The 23,562-nt window shown below is 36.2% G+C and overlaps 1 protein-coding gene across 6 annotated transcripts in view; it reads left to right on the top strand.

The window, feature by feature from the left end:
• The window catches only part of ZMAT1 (zinc finger matrin-type 1), a 49,647-nt gene extending 26,396 nt beyond the window's left edge, over window positions 1-23,251 (top strand). For 2 of the 6 annotated variants that reach the window (XM_054472028.1, XM_054472031.1), the window contains exons 2-7: window positions 1,606-1,712; window positions 7,722-7,823; window positions 7,900-8,074; window positions 9,649-9,717; window positions 18,824-18,923; window positions 20,722-23,251. In XM_054472028.1, coding sequence (XP_054328003.1) covers window positions 1,606-1,712; window positions 7,722-7,823; window positions 7,900-8,074; window positions 9,649-9,717; window positions 18,824-18,923; window positions 20,722-22,033 — 1,865 coding nt within the window. In that variant the 3' untranslated portion in view covers window positions 22,034-23,251. Of the gene's footprint in view, window positions 1-1,605; window positions 1,713-7,721; window positions 7,824-7,899; window positions 8,075-9,648; window positions 9,937-9,966; window positions 18,363-18,823; window positions 18,924-20,721 lie in introns of those variants that run through there. The other 4 variants (XM_054472032.2, XM_054472029.2, XM_063660801.1 and 1 more) reach the window with 3 other exon arrangements.
• Window positions 23,252-23,562: the final 311 nt, after the last annotated feature.

The following is a 23,562-nucleotide window of genomic DNA, read 5'->3' as shown; positions in this document are numbered from 1 at the left end:
ATAATCTCCTACATATTTGTTTTGTTTTTTTTAGTTTTTTTTAGTTTTTTTGGCTCTTGTGAAGATATTTTCATTTGTGGATAGTTATTTTAATTGATGTTTCTGTAGAGAGATGAGTGCTGAAGATTCCTATTCTACCATCTTGATGATGTCCGTCCTAATCGTTTTTTAATTCGAAAGTCCTGCATGCTTTTAACAAAAATTAAGACAGTTGTACAGAGAGTTAAACATTAAGTTGTCTCTCCTTGTTCCTTTTCTAGGCCCACTTACCAGAGTTAACCATTTTTAAATTCGGTTTATTTTATTCCAGATTTTTCTGTGCATATATGTGCATATATTTAATTTTTGTTAGTATTGGGAATTGGATGTATTGTGTTTGTTCTACAGCTTTTTATTCATTTAATAAGTAATTGGCATCTCTCTGTGAAAGCATGTGTACCAACTTAATCACTTTGATAGCCAAATAACAATGAGAATTTTGATGTTTGTGACTCATACTGTATAAAAAATGGATAAACTTTGGCAGAATACATTGTAGTTCTTAAGAATTTTAGATGACACTATAGACCTCAAGTGTAAATGCAGAAAGTTTTGGCATGTGTTATTTATTACAGTGAGAAACACTATAGCATACATTTCTAGATATGTGTATGAACATTACATTATAGCTTTGAGAGGCTTGTGTGAGACCTGTTTGGCCACATTAGTAGGCTAGTGTTTGTACAATGATGAAAGATGTTTGCCCACTATGGGCAAAGATAGTTTGTGGTTTCTTGTGATTTCTAGATAACATTGAAGGCATAGCTTCATGTTTCTTGTACCTGTAAAATGAGAGTGGTAAAAAATCTCTTGATTCTTAACGAGAATCCTGTGACAAATGACAGTCCTAAAACAAAGCATTTCTTAGGATTGTCTGCTGTTAAACACAAAATATCAAGGCTGTTTTTTGTTTGGTTGGTTGGTTTTCAGGTTTGTTTTTTGTTTGTTTGTTTGTTTATTTGAAACAGTGTCTTGCTGTCACTCAGGCTGGAAGGCACAATCATAGCTCACTGCAGCCTCGACCTCCTGGGCTCAAGTGATCATCTCAGCCTCTGGAGTAGCTAGGACCACAGGCGCGTGCCACCATGCCCAGCTAATTTTTATTTCTATTTTTTTAGAGATTGTGTCTTGCTGTGTTGCCCAGGCTGGTCTCAAACTCCTGGCCTCAAGTGGTCCTCCTACCTCAGCCTCCCAAAGTGCTGGGATTACAGGCATGAGCCACCGCACCTTGCCAAGGCTGGGTTTTTAAATCCAGCCTTTAATTACTGGTGTCCCAAGTCATTCCATGAAGCTCATGAAGTTACTGGTGTCCCCACAATGATTCCTTTAGAATGCCATTGCCTAGACTTACCATACTAAATAAATAACTCTTGCCATATCTGACATTAGAGGGATACTTAGTATGTGCATATTAAATTGCACACTAGAACAAAAAGCTGTTACTGTAGCCTCACAAGCACTCAAATTTGAAGTGTCATATGAAATCATATATAGTTGAGGAATGAAAAATGATACCTCTAAATATTTATTAATGTGATATATTTATCTTCCCTTTTTTATTCACAGATGCCATTTGGAATGAACAGGAAAAGGCTGAACTTTTTACAGATAAGTTTTGTCAAGTATGTGGAGTGATGCTACAGTTTGAATCACAAAGAATTTCACATTATGAGGTAGGTTAAAAATAATGGAAATAGGGTCTAAAGCAGGTTTTTAAATGTAGCAAGTAAACTTCCTGTAAGTCATCTTACTTGATTCTTATGAGAATCCTGTGAAAAAGGTAGTAGTATTTTCCTTTGATGGATGAGGAGACTGGCTCAGAAAGGGATGGTAATATACTACTTTAAGTTTGGGGAATTCAGATTTCAACTCAGTCTTTTTACTCCAAAGCTTGTTTTCTTCTCTTCACACCACTCCCTTTGCATCCATCAAGCCATCCACCCTTGTATTAAATACAAGTGAGGCATTATGAAGCTTGCATAGGAAACTATTAATGTGAATCAAGGGATATTATGTAGAACTCCCAGAGTCTTCCTTTACAGCAAATGAAGACTATAAAAACAAAACGAACCAATCTTGCACTTGATTGAACCACATGTTTTTAGACACAGGAATGTAGAATCCTAGAGCTAAAAGAGAGAATGTTTAATGTCCTTACTCTCTTAGTTTATAGATTAGAAAACTGAGACCAAGAGGGTTAATACTTCTCCATGGCTAGTCACTGGTATGACTAAGCCTAAAAATGATTTCTTCTGATTTCATATCCAGTGTTCTTTCCCTTCATTTGGTGTTGCTTCATGTTTCTACATCATCTGATGAGCTGTTGGATTTCTTTCATATCTTGTATCTAGGTTACCAAAAATACTAGATACATTCAATTAAAACTAATGTAATGCCAGTTCTACTTTTTTAAACATCTCATCTTGTTCTTCCCATTGCTAATCTTATTGGTAATTATATTTTAGTCCTAATGTTGGTTGAAATTAATTTACTATAATTACAGATAGGGAAATTGTGTGACTGTGGATTGAGAGGAGGTAGGGTTAAGTCTTAATTCCACCATTGACTAGTTACATAAGCTTTGGCAAGTCACTTTACCTTTCTGAGCATGTTTCTTGGACCTGTAAAATGAGAGTGGTAAAAACCTCTTACTATACTTGTGAGAATTAAGTGAAATCAAATGTATGAGAGTGCCTAGCACATCTTTAGACTCCATAGATCAAAGATTTAGAATTAGTAACAGAGACAGACAGTCAAGGGGCTCTGTGATAAGTACAATTTATCCATTTGGACCATTTTAATTTATATTAGAAAAACAGCTTTTTATGGAATCATAAAGTACTGTTCAGTCTAGAAAATAGGCAAAAATACAAGAAAATAAATATAAATTATAATTCTGTCACTTGTAGTTAACCGTTATTGAATTTCTCTTTTGCTTCTGTGATTCCAATATGATTTCTGAACACACACACACACACATATACACATGCATTTTTACAAAAAAGATAAACAGACTCTCTCAGTATAGTATTGTAAAATATAACAGTATTGCAGAAGTTTTGAATTTTAATGAGGTTGTATTAATATTTCTTTTGTGTCTGTGCTTATGTGTTTAATAAACCATTCTATACACTTTTGTCATATACTTTCCTCTATTTTCTTCTAAAACTTTGAAGATTTACTTCTTATGTTATAATCCATCTGGTATTGATTTTCTTGTATGGAGGGTGACAACAGGTTTTTCATATGGATAACCAGTTGTTCCAGCACTATTTATTGTATAGTGCATCCTTACCTCATTGATTTGTAGTGACACCTCTATTGTATGCTAATTTCCACATATATATTGATTTATTTTGAGGCTTTTATCCTGTTTTATTGTATTGGCCTGGTTTCCTATATCTACAACAATTTCACCTTTAAAATAAGTCACAGCTTTCAAATGAGTCACAATATCTGTAGAAGAAATTTATATGACATTAAAAATTTTAAAATCATAAACTAAATTAAAAATATATGCCACACATTAGTTGATATTTATAACCTGTGTAACTAACGAAGGATTCGTGTCTAGAATATAGAAGGGACTACAAATCAATTAGAACAAAAGCAAATAGAAAAATGGGAAAGTGATGTGAACAGTCCATAGATACTCAGCTTCACTAGTGATCACATAGGACATGCAAGTTAAAATAATAAACTATCATATAAGAACCATAATACTGGCAAAAATTAAAATCTAATAACAACACTTCAAGATAATATAGGGAAACAAACACTCTCATCGCTACATTTGGAGATGTAAACTGCTTCAAAATTTTATACCTGGTAAAGTTGAAAATCCACACTCCTTATAGGCCAAGAATTCAACTTCTAGGTATCTATTCTAAAGGAACTGTTGAACTTGTATATTGGGAGATCTATTTATATATGTTAATTGCAGCAATGCTTGTGTTAGCAAAATAAACTGAAACATAATTGTCCTAAACAGGGAACTGGATAGGTAGCATATGGAGTAGAATATTATAGCATGAATGAACTAGAGCTATATGTATCAATATCAATAAATCTCATAAATAAAATACTGAGTTTTAAAAAGCAATTTGGAAAGAATATGTATCAAATGATTCCACTTTTTATAATCAATTTTTACAAGACAGTAATATATAAAACTATTTATGGATACGTGTGTGTAGTAAAAGAATAAAAGCATGAAAGGAAATCAGGTACACCAACTTTAAGAGAGAGAGAGGAAGAAAGGATTGTGAGCATGAGGGTATAGGATTGTATCTGTAAAATTTTACCTCTTTTAAAGGAAATTTGAGAGAAATGCAACAAAGTGTTAAAACTGAATAGTGGGTATGGGTTTCGATTATATTGTTTCCTGTTCTTTCCTATACAATGGATATATTTCACATTTTAAAATTATGTAGACCATCTATGACAAACCCACAGCTAATATAATACTGAATAGGGAAAAGTTGAAAGGCATTCCGTCTGAGGAATGGAACAAGACAAGGATGCCCACTCTCACCACTCCTCTTCAACATAGTACTGGAGGTCCTAACCAGAGCAATCAGACAAAGAAAGAAAGGGCATCCAAGTCTGTAAAGAGGAAGTCAAACTCACTGTTTGCCAATGATATGATCGTTCACCTTGAAAACCCTAAAGACTCCTCCAGAAAGCCCCTAGAACTGATAAAAGAATTCAGCAAAGTTTCCGGATACAAGATTAATGTACACAAATCAGTAGCTCTTCTATACACCAACAGCGACCAAGCAGAGAATCAAATCAAGAACTCAACCCCTTTTACAACAGCTGCAAAGAAAAAAAAATTAGGAATATACCTAACCAAGGAGTCGAAAGATCTCTGTAAGGAAAACTACAAAACACTGCTGAAAGAAATCATAGATGACACAAACAAATGGAAACATATCCCATGCTCATGGATGGGTAGAATCAATACTGTGAAAATGCAATCTACAAATTCTGTGCCAAAAGCAATCTACAAATTCAGGGCAATCCCCATCAAAATACCACCATCATTCTTCACAGAATTATAAAAAACAATTCTAAAATTCATATGGAACCAAAAAAGAGCCCACATAGCCAAAGCAAGACTAAGCAAAAGAACAAATCTAGAGGCATCACACTACCTGATTTCAAACTATACTATAAGGCCATAGTCACCAAAATAGCATGGTACTGGTGTAAAAATAGGCACATAGACCAATGGAACATAATCAAGAACTCAGAAATAAACCCTAATACTTAAAGCCAACTGATCTTCAACAAAGCAAACAAAAATATCAGTTGGGGAAAGGATACCCTATTCAACAAATGGTGCTGGGATAATTGGCTAGCCACAGGTAGGAGAATGAAACCGGATCCTCATCTCTCACCTTATACAAAAATCAACTCAACGTGGATTAAAGACTTAAACCTAAGACCTGAAATTATAAAAATTCTGGACGATAACAATGGAAAAACCCTTCTAGATACTGGCTTAGGCAAGGATTTCATGACCAAGAACCCAAAAGCAAATGCAATAAAAACAAAGATAAATAGCTGGGACCTAATTAAACTAAAGAGCTTTTGCACACCAAAAGGAACAGTCAGCAGAGTAAACAGACAACCTACAGAGTGGGAGAAGATCTTCACAATCTGTACATCTGACAAAGGACTAATATCCAGAATCTACAACAAACTCAAACAAATCAGTAAGAAACAAACAATCCCATCAAAAAGTGGGCTAAGGACATGAATAGATGATTCTCAAAAGAAGATATGCAAATGGCAACAAATGGCCAACAAACACAAAAAATGTTCAACGTCACTAATGATCAGGGAAATGCAAATCAAAACCACAATGTGATACCAGCTTACTCCTGCAAGAATGGCCATAATCAAAAAATCAAATGACAGTGGTGTTGGTGTGGATGTGATGAACGGGGAACACTTCTACACTGCTGGTGGTAATATAAACTAGTACGGCCACTATGGAAAACATTGTGGAGATTCCTTAAATAACTAAGAGTAAAACTATCATTTTCTCCAGCAGTCCCACTACTGGCTATCTACCCAGAGAAAAAGAAGTCATTATTCGAAAAAGATGCTTGCACACGCATTTATAGCAGCACAATTCACAATTGCAAAATCGTGGAACCAACCCAAATGCCCATCAGTCACTGAGTGGATAAAGAAACTGTGGTATATATACACTGGAATACCACTCAGCCATAAAAAGGAATGAATTAACAGCATTTGTAGTTATCTGGATGAGATTGGAGACTATTATTCTAAGTGAAGTAACTCAGGAATGGAAAATCAAACATCGTATGTTCTCTCTGATATGTGGGAGCTAAGCTACGAGGATGCAAGGCATAAGAATGATACAATGGACTTTGGGGACTTGGGGGGAAGAGTGGAAGGGAGGCGAGGGATAAAAGACTACAAATATGGCACAGTGTATACTGCTCGGGTACTGGGTGCACTAAAATCTCACAAATCACCACTAAAGAACTTACTCATGTAACCAAATGCCACCTGTACCCTAATAACTTATGGAAAAATACAATTAAATTAAATTTTAAAAATAAATAAAATTCTGTAGAGAGAGTGATTATCTCACATTATGTGCTCAGGAAATGTTAGTTTCCCTTCCCCCTACACCAACATCTTAGTTATTCTTACATATTTGATTATATGTTTGTTAGAGATTATTTCTAATGTCTCTTAAACCCAGAAGGATTTCTTTTCTCACATAAAAGAATTTGCAAGGGAGGTAGTAGAGGGCTGATATGACAGCTTTATAACATTATCAGGGACCTAGGCATTTTTTTTTTTTTTTGAGACAGAGTCTCACTCTGTTGCCTAGGCTGGAGTGCAGTGGCACAATCTCGGCTGTCTGCAACCTCCACCTCCTGGGTTCAAGTGATTCTCCTGCCTCAGCCTCCTGAGTAGCTGAGATTACAGGAGCACACCACCATGCCCAGCTAATTTTTGTATTTTTAGTAGAGACGGGGTTTCACCATGTTGGTCAGGCTGGTCTCGAACTCCTGACCTTGTAATCTGCCCACCTCAGCCTCCCAGAGTGCTCGGATTACAGGCATGAGCCACCACATGCCCGGCGGGCATTTTCTGTCTTTCTGCTCTGATGAACTGGTTTTCCTCCTCAATGTCCACCATGGTCCAAAGATGACTGTTGGAACTCCATCCTTTGTATCTTAATTCCAAAAGCAGTAAGGAAGAAGGGTAGAATAAGGGCTTATGGCCCAGTCATTTAAGGAGGCTTCCCAGAAGTTCTACATAACACTTCAAATTATATGTTATTGACCAGAATCTAGTTACATGGATACATCTTACTGAAAGGAAGGCTGAAAAACATAGTCTTTTAACTGGGTACGTAGCTCAAGATCTGTAACTAAGTAAAAAGAAGATATTTGATATTGGGCAGCAACTAGGAATCCATTTCAAAAACAAGAATCTAAAAGTTATTGGCTTCTAAATTTAGCATTATTTTCATTTTAACTGACATTTAGAGATTTGAAATCATGTGTCTGTACCAAGTTTGACTAAATATATTAACATAACACACATGAGTGCCATCCTCAAATTCAGAAAGGTGTAAATTTTGAATGACTCTTATTGAATAAACAAAGTCATATTATATCTTTTTTCAGGGTGAAAAACATGCTCAAAATGTTAGTTTTTATTTTCAAATGCATGGGGAACAAAATGAAGTGCCTGGTAAGAAAATGAAGATGCATGTTGAGAATTTTCAGGTGAGTGATGTGTGTTGGTATTGTAATCTAAACTTTGAGTTATTGAATCTTTCTAACAAGATTGTGCCTATTTCAGGTGCATAGGTATGAAGGAGTGGACAAAAACAAATTTTGTGATCTCTGCAACATGATGTTTAGCTCTCCACTTATTGCTCAGTCTCACTATGTGGGAAAGGTCCATGCTACAAAACTGAAGCAATTAATGGAGGAACATGATCAGGCATCTCCATCAGGATTTCAACCAGAGATGGGTAAGGTTCCGTTCACCTCTTGATCTTCAATGCAGGATCTGCCTATCATGTTTTGTCTAACTCTGCCATATCCTTTTTATTGGGGGAGACTTTCACCCCAGTTGAAATAACTTGATTATTATTCTTCTTCCCAGTTAATCTCTGTGTCTTTGTCATTTAATATGGAGATTTTAATTGCTAGTTGATTTTTAAGAAATGTTATGACCTCTCCTTTTCAGTTCACTAAATTCAAACAAAAGCAAGTGATTTGCTATACTGCTATAAAGAAACAACAGTAAGCAGCTGGAGCTTTGTCAGTTTCTAATCAAATAATAAAATCTTCACTTTTTACTTCTTCCCCTTGGCATCTTTTTTGCGTTAGTATTTTCCAAAACATTATCTCATATGAGTGTTCAAATCAGTGTCTTCACCATAATGTAGTTATGTGTTTCCTACTAACTGTAGGCGAAAAAAAAAGTTACTCTCTTTCTATTATGACAGCGTATTTGTTTCTTCCTGTAAATATGAAGTACTACCAGCATCATCAGTTAGTTACTGAGTACTTATTTTATATTAAATCCTGAAAATACAGGGAATTATAAAAACATTGCGTCTTTCCTTCTTCTGGTGATGTTGGGTCACCAGCACATATGAGAAAACTGACTCAAAGTTGCCCAAGATGGCAGAGTATACCCTGGAAAACCCAACTTGTATTTTTATAAATGCATGTGCTAGAACAAGAAAAGATGATTAATCCTCTGTAATAAATAATTTACCACATTCTTTGTAGCTTCAACACTTTAGGACTAAGGCATGCCTGGCATGGAAAATTCACCAACATCAATTTTGAACTCATAGTATAATTTGAACTCATCAATTTTGAACTCATAGTTACCCAGCAAAGTCAATGCCACAAGATATGTTATTAAAACTTTTATTTTCTTAATAAATGAAGCCAGAATTATTTTTTTAGTCTCTAATTTTTATACATTTTTTCTGCCTGTCATTCAAAAGATAGACAGAATCAGTGTGCCCTAAAAGAAAAAACATTTTGTAAAAGCTTTATCTTCACTCCCAAAATTTATCAACTTGAGCTCAGAGAGGAGGATAAATAAAAGAGCTATGAAATACTGGAATTGTAGGAACATGTATAGTTTTATAGTCTTAAACAACTGCATAGATTTTATTCTGATGCAGACATCACAAATGTAGAATGAATAGACGCCTTACTTTGTTACTCAAGAAAGACTAACTTAGAAGTTAATATCATATGTTTTATCCTCACTAATTTTAAAGAATCATAAGATGGCTATCATACTTTCATTGATTTCTGTATGACTATAATTAGGCAATGCCTAATACAGAATACTACTTCCTTCTCATATCAAACTTGGTGACAAATTCATATTCACATTTCCATTCTCACAGAAGGAAATTCTTTTTTACTTTAGATGCTTTATCCAGCAGCTGTCTGTTGAAAAAAAAAAGTCTGGGGAGTGGGTTTTTAGAGAATTATAAATTTCCCTAGTACTTTACAATAAATGAGTTCTAATATCTGAAAATGTGTTTATCACTTCTTATTACAACTATTTCAGCAGGAGTGCCTCTTACTACTTCTGCAGAGTCAACATTCCTGAAGCCCCTTCCTGTCAAGCCTCCTCCAGGTGGGATTAAAGACAAGACTATGCCTTCCTCTCCCAGCAGTGATTTGGGTTTGAATAATCCGAACAAATTTTGCAAGCTCTATCCTGCTTCCTTTAATAGTCCAGTAATGACTCAACAACATTATGTTGGGAAAAAAAAACACAAAAGAAATGAAGCCAAGGAGACATTTGTAGACAAAATAAGAGAGAAATCTCTTCCAGCAAAATCAAATGCAAATGGTAAACATAAAATTATCCCAAAACTTTTTCATAGAAAGTTTGTATTTTATAAAACATACTAGCTTATTTACATACCATTTTACTCTTCTTGAGTGAGAGGTTGATAGTATTCATGGAGTCATAGAATTTTATAAGGACTTACAAGTCCATCTAACTTGATCTGTTCATTTCCTAGGAAATGAGAACCTGAATGGTTTGGATGACCCCTCTTAATTTTAGAATCAAATATAGGAATTCTCATGGTTTCATGTTATTTTAGGTAAATAAGGATCCTTACGTATATACATAAGGAAGCATTTTAAATTAATATCATGTGGTTATATCATTTTTACTAAGTATGTTTTAAGTGTCTCTTTGGTGCTAGGCTAGTCATTCTTGGGAATACAGTTCCCTAAAGGAGCGAGCGTGTAAACTAGTTAGGTTAATAATACTTCATTGCAAGAGCCGACAGGCGCATTTTTATGTACATATTTTTGGTAACTAGATGAGTGAAGCATAATGGTCCAGAAAAATCTTCATATATTTAGATGATTTTCAATGGATAGAAGTGGGAAAAAGAAAGGATGAACCAAAGGGCTTGGAGCTAAGAAAGAGTGGCAAGAATTCAGGCACAGTAAAGAGACTGATCCTGACTGGAGTGATCCACTTGCTCTTCTAACCATATTTTTTTTTTTCATTTTTCCCCCCACAGGCACCTTCTCACTACTAGTGTATTTTATTCCCCTTTCATATTCTCTCTTCCACCCATTTCTTTTCCTCCACTCACTATTATTTTTCAGTTCTTTCTTTACCCAGCCTTTCTCCTTCATGTGAAAATGTTCATTCTTCTCTCCTCCTTGAAGCTCTATTGTTTGTCATATGTAACTCTTTATGCTCTGGTTCTTCTCCTCTTATTTCTGTTTCTTTTTTGTTTTCTCTATGGGCTCTTTTTTTATTCATTACCTAGATGTAGGTATTCCCATGGTTTCATCCTTGACCTCACTCTACAAACACGATTTCTATTTCCCTGGTTTCATTTCTCATCTGTATGCTTGTGACCTTTCTGTCAAGCATTAGATTCACATATCCAAATGGCAGCTACTGCTTCACCTGGATGCCTCATAGCCATTTCAAATCCACCTAGTCATTCAAAGTAGAAACCCACAGGTAACTATGAACCCCCAAACACCACCTTCTTCACTTCATATATCTAATGAAGCACCAAGCTGTGACTCTTTTACCTCCTGAATACTACTCTCCCCTTCTCTCCGGCCCTGCGCTTCCCACATTAGTTCAGGTCCTCAAGATCTTTCCTAGAGGTTTGCTACTCAGTGTGTGGGTTGTGGATCAACACCATTGGCATCACCTGGGAACTTGTTAGAACAATGACTCTCAGGCCCCACTGCAGACCTACGGAATCAGAATCTGCATTTTAACAAGATCTGTAGGTGATTTGTACTGAATAAGTTTTGAGAAGTGATTGCCACAACCTCCTAACTACTCTTTCTGCTTCCAGTTTTGTTTCCCCAAACCCACCCCCAATTTAACCACTACAGTGTTTCACTTAAAGTGTAAGTATTTCCATGTCATTCCCCTTCTTTAAAACCCTTCATTGTTCCTTCATCTTCTAATTATAAAATCTAAGCTTCATAGCTCTCCACCATCTTGTTTCTGCCTGCCTTCTCCAGGCTTATCCCCTGCTACTTCCTGGCATGATCTATGTGGGTCAGTACCTGCAAACTACATGTGGTTTCCAGAAACTATTACCCTGTTTTTTGTGTCTATGCCCTCGTTCATGCTGCCACTTTGTCTGGAATATCCCTATAACACTTCCCCTGGCTAACTCCCACTCATTCAATTACTTCAAGGTTAATCTTATGTGCTTCCTTAAACTGCATTTCTAAGTATCTCTCCATGTGTCTGTCTCCAATTAGAATGTAAGGTCTTTGAGGCAAGGGACTTCATCTAATTCATCTATATTTCCAGTGCTATAGATAGAAACTCGCACAGAAATAGGACCACTTCAATAGAGATTAGCTTAATATATGCATCAGATAACTATTAATTATCTTTATTTGTTGAGTGCTTATTCTGTTTTCTGCTCTTTCAGGTTTCTACTTAGTGTGATTCAGCATATCCCAGAAAGTTACATAGAGATACGTGTTTTTATCTAGGATTATGAAGAATGTTGATTTAGGCAAGTGTAGAAATACAAGTGCTAGGGCTTCTGAAAGTAGGAGTATATGTTTAGAGAAATGACAACTTTCACTTGTTAAGGTATTTTTCCTGTTGCTAGGTTGAGTGTATCTGAAATAAGGGGCTTCTAATTTTGTAGCATTAGGTAAATTTGAACTGAGTTAACTATGAGAAGTGTGTGTACTCCTGTCACTTCTAAATGAGGGGGCCATTTTGGCACCCTGAAGTTTTAATGTTATTAGAATGAGGAAAGAAGGATTTTGGTGAAATTATCATCTGATGGTGGAGGAGAGGGGATGATCATCAGCATAATTTAATCCGGTCATTGGAATCACTTTACATTAGCCTCTGAAGCTAGAGCTCAACAGATTTTTCAACCCTACCTTGGCTCTTTCATTTTGAAAGCAGTAAACATTTGAACATTAAAAAATACCTGGAGAATTTTAACTAGGTGACGAGAATTTCAAAGAACAGTAACAGCAGATGCCCTCATTACAAGTGAGCAAGTGGTAATAATTTAACATATGCCACCTTAACTGTTTCACTCATCACCCATTTTCTTCTGTCTGCCTTCCTCTCCATCTGCTATTGTTTATATATGTTTCTCCCATATCTAATCTTTCTCTTTTTCTTCATCATTCTCACTGCTTTCTTCATGTCCCTCATCCAGCTCAGATCTTATTAGCACAGGAATGGCTACCATAACGATATGGAACTAAAGTATGTATGTATTTTTTATTTATTGTATTTGTTTTGTTTATCTTACTAATTTTTGGCCCCATTATTGCACTCAGATGCCTCACCTTCACCTATAACTCAACATCCCTAAAACGGAATTAATAATTTTCTCTACAGTCAACTTGAATTTCCCAAGTTTTCTGTCTTCGCTAGTAGTTCCAATGTTTATTAGTCACCTACACTTGAATCTTTGAGGCTATCTTTGACTACTTAATTATCTATATCCTATCCATTAGCAAATCTTATCAAATCTTAGAACTATTTCTCCTTTCTGTAGCCATTCATTACATTTCTGCTACCATCACCTCACACCTTAATGCTGTAACAACCTTCTGGAAAGCTTACTTGTACCTCATTTTTATTCCCTCACTCCCTAGTAGCAGGATTTCAACCCTGGATCAGTTCCACCCTCTACATCTTCTACTTCTGCATAAAGCCTACTGAGTGATGCTGTGGAAAATTATAAAGTATAGAGATTGGGTATGTTTTCAGAGTCTTGGTACCTAACCTCTTTGGGCCTTTAGTCTTACTTAATCTGTTTCCTTTTCCTTCACTTTCCCCTTAGCAACAATTTTAAACCTATATCATTCTTCAAGACTCTCTTCCCCTGCTCTACACTCCTTCTCTTCACACTTCTCAGACAAGCTCCTTTGTGATTTCATCAAGAAAAATTTGGCCATCAGATGTGGATTACTACCAAGTATCTTGGTTTAACTAAATCCTCCTGTAACCCTGAGTTCTCCTTTAACTACTACATTCTCCCCTTCCCTTCTTAACCAAGTTATTTTTAAAATGTAGTCCACTCTTACCGTCTCCACTTATTATTTACTCAACTCACTGCCATTCTTTGGCACTTATTCCCTCAGCCTTCATACCACCAGTCTACCACCTCACTGTAACTACTACTCACAGTGGCAAAGTGACTTCTAAATTTGTAAGTCCAATGAACGTCTTTATTTAGCTCCTTTGACATCACTGTCTCCTGTTCATTCTTATAATTTGCTGTCCTTTGCTTTGGTGGACTTTTCATAGGCTCATCTTTCTCTACCATCTTTCTTTAAAGAATGGCATTCTCCAGGGTTTTATCAGTATGTTGCTATTCCTGTGCCTACCCATACATTATCTTCAGGAGATTTCATCCACTCTGATTATTTTGACTGTCCACCCCCATGTTCTGACATCTCCAAAATCTCTCTGACCTATCTTCTGCCTTTCATACTCCTGTATATAACTGCCTGTTGGACACCTTTACATGAAAGTTTTGTAGATATCTTAGACCCTGTGTTCAAACTTACACTATTCACCATTGCCTACTCTCCCACCCATTAAAACAACACATACATCTGAAGTTCCAATTTCAGTTAATGGGATCACCACCCACCCACTTACCAAATTAGGTTTCTGGGAATTATTTTAGACTTCTCTAGATTCTTTCCTCTCCCCAATCCGTCACATTCATTCTGTCACTAACTTTTGCCAGTTTTAAAGTTAAATGTTATACCAATCTCCCTGCTTCTTTCTACCCCTACTGAGACCCATCTAGTCCATGTCCTCATTATGTCTTGCCTGATCTCCTTACTTCTAGGCTTACTCTTCTTTAATGAATCCTTTGTATTGCAGCCACAGAAGAGACTCATCTAAAACACACAATTGACCAACCACGTCACTTAATACATAAACCACTTCGAGGTTTCCCAAAGCACAAAATAAAAAATTTAGGCTCCTTAGCATAACATATAAGTCTTTCTTTGATCTGACCCATTTTGCCTCTTCCCATCTCTTTCCCTTATGTTTTACTCTACAACAATTCCAAATTTTAAGAAGTTCCTGTAAGCACTTCTATGCTGTTTTCATGAATTTTTGTACCTAAAACACTCTTCTCAACTCTTTTCAGGTTAACTATTCATCATCCCTCCAAGTTTAGCTAAGACATTATCTTTTCCAGTAGCCTTTTTCAGACCCCCGTATTATGCTAAGTGCCCCTGCTTCTTTGTGCTCGCATACCTCTTAAACATACCTCTCTTACTTTTACCAAGTGAGACTGAAATTTTTTGTTCATGTATCTTTCTCACACTGGATTTGTGAACAACTTGGCTGTTTCATTCATCTTGTATCCCTGGCGTCTAACCTGATGTTTGGTGCCACATAGGTATTCAGTGTTTGTTAAACCGATTATTTGGATTCAACACATTGTGCTGATTTCTGTCTCTGCCATACTTGATATTAGTTTCATCCCCTGGAATGCCCTTACCTGCTTTCTTACAAATTCAAATCTTTTCTGTCCTCAAAGATCCATCACAACTTCTCTTACTGTTCTAGTTCTTTGTGTTCTCCCCTTTCTCTGATTTCTCATAGGCTTTACTGTTCATTGACAATTGATACAATTATAGCCCCTCAAGGGAATTAGCTTCTCTGAGACAAAAGATTATATTTTATTCTTCAGTATCCTTCTTAGTGCTTTATATGGTAATGAGGACATAATTTTTTCTCAATTCATATTTGCAAATTGTTTATTGAGAGTCAGTGTTGTATAGAGGGATAAACATAGATTTGGAGATATAGTCACTTGCCAAGTTGCACCACAGATTCCTCTGGTATAAAATGAAAATAATGTGACTCTACAGGATTGAATAATAATAAACTGAAGTAGTATATATAGTACCCATCACAGAATAGGTTTGTAACAAATGTTAGTTTTGTAAAAATGTTTTGTCCCGTCATAATTTTAAAATAGGTAAATTGGACATTTTCTATTTTTCTTTATAACATAAATCCGATATTCACATGCAGTTTTTTTCCAACTTTTATTTTAAGTTCATGGGTGCATGCGCAGATGTGAAGATTTGTTATATAAGTAAATGTGTGTCATGGTGGTTTTGCTGCACAGATCATCCTATCACCTAGGTATTAAACCCAGCGTCCATTAGCAATTCTTCCCGACAGCTACAGTTTTGATTATGTGCAGCTCTCAATTGGGTTTTCCCCGTTTAAGATGTTAGACCAGTGGTTCTCAACCTTGACTAATTAGAATCATGTAAGGAGCTTTTAGAACTCCCATTGCTCAGGGCATCCCTCCAATCAATTAAATTACCATCTCTGGGACTTACATGTTCATGTTTTGTGTTCTCTTTTTTAACTCCCTAAGTGATTTTTATATGGAGCCAAGATTGAAAATAGTGTTAGACATGCACTTTCCCAATTTATGCTTTGAAAACAAAGACCTTAGTTCAGAGACTTATGAGATAGGGTTATGATTAGGGGAAGAGTAGGCCCCACAAGTTTCAGGTTAGTGAAGATTCTGAAGGGTACAAGCTATAAAGGAGCCTGAGTTTCTGGGAGAACTCAGAAACAAGGAATCCTAGAAGGGCTGAGAGCAGAACAGCCAAGAACAGAACAGAACCTCGGAATAGTCTCTGAAATAAAAGAGTGGAGAGTATAAGAAACAGAATGGAGGCAGGCCCCAGGAGGATTCAGTCAGGAATTCTGACCTTGGGGACATAAATAGGTTTCATATCTTCACAGAAAGGTTTACACAACTTTTATATATCATTTTCTGAGATGTCTGAATCCTAGAAAAAGATAAAGAACATCAGTATGTGAAAAAGCCAAGGGCTAAGGTAATGGTAATCAGACTACAGTTCTAGAAATGCCTCTGGATCTTTAATACATGACGGGCAGCTCTTCTAAACCTCTATGTTACCTCTATTAGAATATTATTTCTGATGTAGTTTGTGGAGACACAAAGCAGGAACAGAGGAGAACACTGTATACAGTATACTTTATAAGCACTAAATAAATATGTAAAAACTCTGAAATATAATCTGAGTTTATAGTCATAATGAAGATTATTAGCTCAATAATCTAGGGTAGAGGTGTCCAATCTTTTGGCTTCCATGGGCCACATTGGAAGAAGAATTATCTTGGGCCACACGTAAAATACACTAACACTAACAATAACTGACGAGTTAAAAAAATCACATAAAAATCTCATAATGTTTTAAGAACGTTTGTGAATTTGTGTTGAGTCACATTCAAAGGCCCCCTGGGCCACATGTGGCCTGTGGGCTGCAAGTTGGACAAGCTTGATCTAGGGCAAGTGCTCAACAGTGGCTGCACAGTTAAATCATATGTAAAGCTTTCAAAAAGTAAGGGTGCCTAATTCCACTCCTAGAGATTCTGATTTGATTGGTCTGACATGGAGCTGTAACATCAATATTTTTAAATTTTTCCATATGATTTTAATGTGTAACCAGCATTGAGAACCATTAATCCAGAGGAAACCAGGACTCCTGCTTATCTTGCACAACTTGGGTACCCTCAAAATATATGGTATTGGCAAAGTTAATCTGAGCCTAAGTTCCAGCACCTGTAAAAGATGGTAAGAATTTCCTGAAAGAGGTTGTTGTGAATATGTACTCTCCTGGGTTTAGTCCTTAACTTTGCAAGAAATCCAAAATCTTCAAGATGATCAGCCTGAAATCAGGGACTCACTAACCACAAACAAACTTGAAAGTGGCTGGTAAATAACTAACTGGAAGGATGTTACTTTAATGTTTCTCACAAAGCCTGTGATAATCATTTGCCATATTTGTGATCATAGAAATTTCTTGTCCCTGCCCCAGAAACATTGAATCATGTTCTCCAGGGGAGAGCCTGGGAATCTATATTTTTAACTGACACCCCAGTTGATTTTTATCAGAGAAGTCTGGGAAACATTGTACTTTAAGTTATTGTATTGTCATTCTGGTATTGATTTATGGTAAGAGGAGATACATATTTCCATTTCCTAGTTTTTCTTGATGTCTGTCATCCAGGGTATCCTTTTCTTGGTATCAAAGAATATGAAAAACCAATTATAATCAGAAAGTGACTTAGTATGCATGAAATTAGAGCATAGAAAAGGATAGTTTTGAGGGAACATTTCATTCATATTTTGACATAACCTGCTGAGTTTTCCTGGGCCCGCAATAGCCAGTAGTGTGCAGCCTCATGTTCTTCAGAGTCAGCATCTTTCTTTCCCCTTGCAAGCAGTCTCCTGTTTCTATGAATAGTCTTTGCTCAGACAAGGCCAATATACTTGATAATAATTAATTTAGCTTCTTTTAAATGATTAGGTCACTTTTTGGTTTAAAAGAAGATTACCGTGGTTGTCCCTAAAATCTTTGCAGGTACCAATTTATTTCCTCCTCCCTAGGGTCAGAACGATTTCATATTTGGCTTATGAAATGTATTAATTTGCTTCTTTTGATCAAAGATAAAGTGGAAGGGTGATGAGATTTTTAAAAAATTAATGTATCCCTTGCTTCTAATTCTACCTACAAAGCAGAATAGTGTGCCAGTTACTATATAGTTCCTAGTGTATAGCTTTTGACTCTTTTGAAGTGGTAACTAGTAGTTTTGTTTTAGAATTTTGCTTTCAGCTTTTATCCTGAGAGTGGGGCTCACTGAACCTCTCTCCTTTCTAAAATCTGTGGAAATTACTTTTGGTAACTAAGGCACTGCAGTGATCTCAGGTAAGAGAGTAAAAAATTTGCCTTTATTTGTTTTTAATGTTGTGGGACGTTTCAGGTTTTGGTTGGGTGGAAACAGAGTTGGGGCAAACAAAAAGAGACTGGTTAAGAGATTCAGAGGCAAAGGTTGGTTGGCCATGCTAAATTTCAGGTGCCTGTTGCACCTCCATGTAGCAACAGTAAGTAGACAGATAGCAGATTCTTAGGGAAGAAGTTAAGCTAGAGAAGCAGTATGGTGTGGTGTAAAGAATTCTGGGCATTCAATTAAGAGGGTGGGCTCTGAGAGGCTAACACTACTACTAACTTGATCGACTTTGACCAAGTCATTTGACCTCTCTGGGCCCCATCTTTATTGGAAAATGTCAAGTAGATGGTCTCTAATAAATTCTTGTCCAGTTCTAACATTATGTGATTCTAAATGTATTTATACTGACCTTCTTAACTTGAACTCTTTGTTTTTTCAGCATTTAGTATGAGAACCTATGTTTGCCATATTTGTAGTATTGCTTTTACATCTTTAGATATGTTCCGGTCCCACATGCAAGGAAGTGAACATCAAATTAAGTAAGTATTTTTGCCAAAATTTTCCTATGATGCCAAAGACCAGAGCTTCTAGTCAAGCATTCTTTGATGTATTTTACAAACTTCTTAGGCATTCATGCCCCTATGAGTTAAACCTGGGTATGGTTGGCAATATTTGTAACATATTGCATACTAGCGTCCCTCAGGGGTTCTAGTTTTAGTTCTAGTAATGATAGTATACTGGCAAACCTGGCTAACTGGCACCCCTCCTGACTAGAGAGCAGTGTTCTTTGGAGAGATGCTAAAGGATCACTCTCACACTAACCACACAAATGCAGAGAATTTCTGGAAGGTTGGCTTGGTTCCAGGGATTCAGTGACCCAGTCACCATTTTTCCAGTGATGTATAGTGGTTAAGAACAGAGGTCTTGCTATTAGATGGACCTGGATTAGAATACCAGATCCATTTTTCTACCGAGTGTGTAACTTTGGTGAGTTCTTATATAAGATTGTTATGATGAAATATAATATGTGTAAGGTGCCTGCCCTGGCACATAATGGGAGTTCAATAAATATTTAGTCCATTTTATTCTGTTATTTCAAGGAGAGGAGAATTGAATGGACAGTTGGAGATTGGGTAGTTCAGGTAGCAAAGGGTATTTGACTATTTATCTTTGTATTGATGCTTTTAAAGTCAAGACATAGAGCCAGGCCTGGTGGCTTATGCCCGTAATCCCAGCACTGTGGGAGGAAGAGCCAAGGAGTTTGAGGTCAAGCCTGGGCAGCATAGTGAGACCTTATCTTTACCCAAGAAAAAAGAAAAATTAGCCAGGTTTAGTGGCATGTACCCATGGTCACAGCTACTTGGGTAGCTAAGGTAGGAGGATCACTTGAGTCCAGGATGTTGACGCTGCAGTGAACCATGATCACACCACTGCACTCTAACCTGGGCAACAGAGTGAGACCCTGTCTCAAGAAAATAAATAAAATAAAATGAATAAAATAAAATCAAGACGTATTCTTTCTGTTACATTGTTTTATTCTAGTAGAAAATATTTCTATTATTTGTATCCGAATACTTAGAAGCTAAATTGTCTGACTTACCCAATTAACCTACATTTACATTCCTTTTTTCAGAGATGGGTTCTTGCTCTCTGGCCCAGGGTGGAGCCCAGTGGCTATTCACAGGTTCCATCATAGTGCAGTACAGCCTCAAACTCCTGGGCTCAAGAGATCCTCCTGCTTCAACCTCAGTAGCTGGGAATACAGGCACACACACCACACCTGGCTAGATTTATAATTTAGATTTTTAAAAATCTCAAGGTTACAGAATAAACACATATCACATTTATAAGATGTATATAAGGAACTAACGAAAACTTTAAAAACGGTATGACATTCAAATCAGAGCGTCTGTCAGGACATTAAATATTATTAGTCCCTACCCATACATTCCAACATGCCTTAACATTTTTAGTGCTACAACAACATCAGATATATGTGCTACTTTATACCCGTCTTCCCTTTCATCCCAGGCCAGAGGAAATTTCCTTTTCTTTTTTGCATAAAAATTGTGAGGTGCCTAGGAGATATATCATTTTCCATGCTCCTTTTGGGGGGGCATAAAAAGTCATGATTTATGGCTTTATAATGGGTAGGTTCTCACTGTCCATGCTGCTTTTTTGGCATAAAAATTCACAATTTATAGCTTTTATAACGAAGTAGGTTTTTAAAATTTGTTTGGGTATTGTTTTTGTTTTTTCAGACTAATACTTTTAAGAACAAATAAAATATTTAGAATAAAATAATCTAATGAGAATTTTCTGCTGTCTTCTTTACAGAGAATCCATTGTTATCAATCTAGTGAAGAATTCAAGGAAGACACAAGACTCTTACCAAAATGAGTGTGCAGATTACATCAATGTGCAGAAAGCCAGAGGACTAGAGACCAAGACTTGTTTCAGAAAGATGGAAGAGAGTTCTTTGGAAACCCGCAGATACAGAGAAGTGGTCGATTCCAGACCCAGACATAGAATGTTTGAACAAAGACTCCCATTTGAGACTTTCCGAACATACCCAGCACCATACAATATTTCACAAGCAATGGAAAAGCAGTTACCTCATTCAAAGAAGACATATGACTCTTTCCAAGATGAACTTGAAGATTACATCAAAGTACAGAAAGCCAGAGGACTAGATCCAAAGACTTGTTTCAGAAAGATGAGAGAGAACTCTGTGGATACTCGTGGGTACAGAGAAATGGTTGATTCTGGACCCAGATCAAGAATGTGTGAGCAAAGATTTTCACATGAGGCTTCCCAGACCTACCAACGACCATACCATATTTCACCAGTGGAAAGCCAGTTACCTCAGTGGTTACCAACCCATTCAAAGAGGACATATGATTCTTTCCAAGATGAACTTGAAGATTACATAAAAGTGCAGAAAGCTAGAGGACTAGAGCCAAAAACTTGTTTCAGAAAGATAGGAGATAGCGCTGTAGAAACACACAAGAACAGAGAAATGGTTGATGTCAGACCCAGACATAGAATGTTGGAGCAAAAGCTCCCATGTGAGACTTTCCAGACCTATTCAGGACCATATAGTATTTCACAAGTAGTGGAAAACCAGTTACCTCATTGCTTACCAGCTCATGATAGCAAACAGAGACTAGATTCTATTAGCTACTGTCAACTCACCAGAGACTGTTTCCCAGAAAAACCAGTACCCTTGAGCCTTAATCAGCAAGAAAATAACTCTGGCTCATACAGTGTAGAATCTGAAGTTTACAAGCACCTCTCCTCAGAAAACAATACTACTGACCATCAAGCAGGTCATAAACGGAAACATCAGAAGAGAAAGCGACACCTAGAAGAAGGCAAAGAAAGGCCAGAGAAAGAGCAGTCCAAGCATAAAAGGAAAAAGAGTTATGAAGATACAGATTTAGACAAAGACAAGAGCATCAGACAAAGGAAAAGAGAGGAGGATAGAGTCAGAGTCAGTTCAGGAAAGCTTAAGCATCGAAAAAAGAAAAAAAGCCATGATGTACCCTCCGAGAAAGAAGAACGTAAGCACAGGAAAGAGAAAAAGAAATCTGTTGAAGAAAGGACAGAAGAGGAAATGCTTTGGGATGAGTCTATTCTTGGATTTTGAATGTTTAGTTTTGTTTACCCAAGGTTGAATTGAAAAAAAAAAACAGTCAATATGGATTTAGAAAAAGGAACATCTGATGAAGAAAAGGAGAGGTAGATACAGTCAGTGTCACTTCAGGACACTTAGGGTTTTTTTGTATAAAAATTTAAATTGAATTAAAACAAGGAAAAAAAAAAGCCCAAACTTAACCTCTGAGAAAGAACATAAGAACTCAAGGAGAACATATAAGAGAAAAGGAAACCTGTTAAAGAAAGGACAACAATCTGTGTTTTGGAATGAGTCTATTCTTGGGTATTGAACTTCTAGTTTTGTTTGCCCAAGGATTAATTGAGGAAATCAGCTAAGAAAATTGACTTAGACAAAAGCAAGAGGATCAGATGAAGAAAAGGAGAGGTAGATAGTCAGTGTCACTTCAGGAAAGCTATTTAAAAAAACTTGAAATTTAATTGAAAGAAGAAACAACAACAAAAAAGCCTAAACCTAGCCTCTGAACAACACTAACATGAGAACACAAGAACTTAAGAGAAAAAGAAACCTACTCAAGAAAAGACAGAAGAGACAGTGATTTGGGATGAGTCTACTCTAGGATTTTCAACTTTTTCGTTGTGTTCCTTCAAAGTTGAAGGAAAAAAAGTTTGGTTTTATAAAATTCATGTTATTGGAATTTTTCTAGGTGGATGGCTACTTTAATCTCTAAAAAAGCCAAGTGAAGTAAAAGTATTCAATATGTCTTTTCCTCAAGTTACTTTCCTTCATTTTCTTAAAAAAGAAAAAAATTATTAAATGTTTCTCACATATCTCACATATAATGTAATTTCCCTAAATGAAGTTGTCTCTACTTCTGCTCATCAAATTGCTGTGATAGTGAATTATTTATTCATGGGAGATAATTTATTTTAAAGGACAGAATTACCAAGCATTACAAAATCAATTCTTTGCTTGGTTTTGTGTTAGTGTTGGTGGTATTTTATTGTTGTTTTTCTGTGTTTATGTGTCTCAACTTTCTCCAAGGAATATGTATGAAATAACTTAAACTGATTTTTTCTTTGTTAAATCTAATTTGCAGTGTATTTTTGCATTTTCTAGTTCTGAAAGTGGAAAATGAAACAGTCTATAATAAACTTAGATGATATATAGTTTTAAAAGGGTCTCAAAAAGTACTGATATAAAGTCAGTCTATATTCTGGAAATGTTTATATTAAAGTGTTTTAATTTCTACATATTGTTTTATGTAAATGATCATTTCCCATCCAAAATTATTATTTTGGGAGTTGGAGGGGCAATAATTAAACAGTTGGCACTTAATACCTCTGGGGAGATCACACTGTGAAGTTGTAATAATTTTATATTTTCTACATCTTATCTCACAGAGGCTGATACTGAGTCTCAAACTCAGTTTAAGGTTAGGAAAATATGACCAATTAAATGGTTGAAACCGAAGAAGGAAGAATTGGTAAGTGGTAGAGGACCAGAGGGTGTTACCTTTGAATTGTTTGATTTTGACAAATTTTTTACACTGGTGCTCCCTT

The sequence above is a fragment of the Pongo pygmaeus genome, chromosome X, assembly GCF_028885625.2.
Source record: "Pongo pygmaeus isolate AG05252 chromosome X, NHGRI_mPonPyg2-v2.0_pri, whole genome shotgun sequence".
Taxonomy (NCBI): domain Eukaryota; kingdom Metazoa; phylum Chordata; class Mammalia; order Primates; family Hominidae; genus Pongo; species Pongo pygmaeus.
Note: the sequence above shows the minus strand (reverse complement) of the source record. Positions and strands in the feature narration are given on the sequence as shown.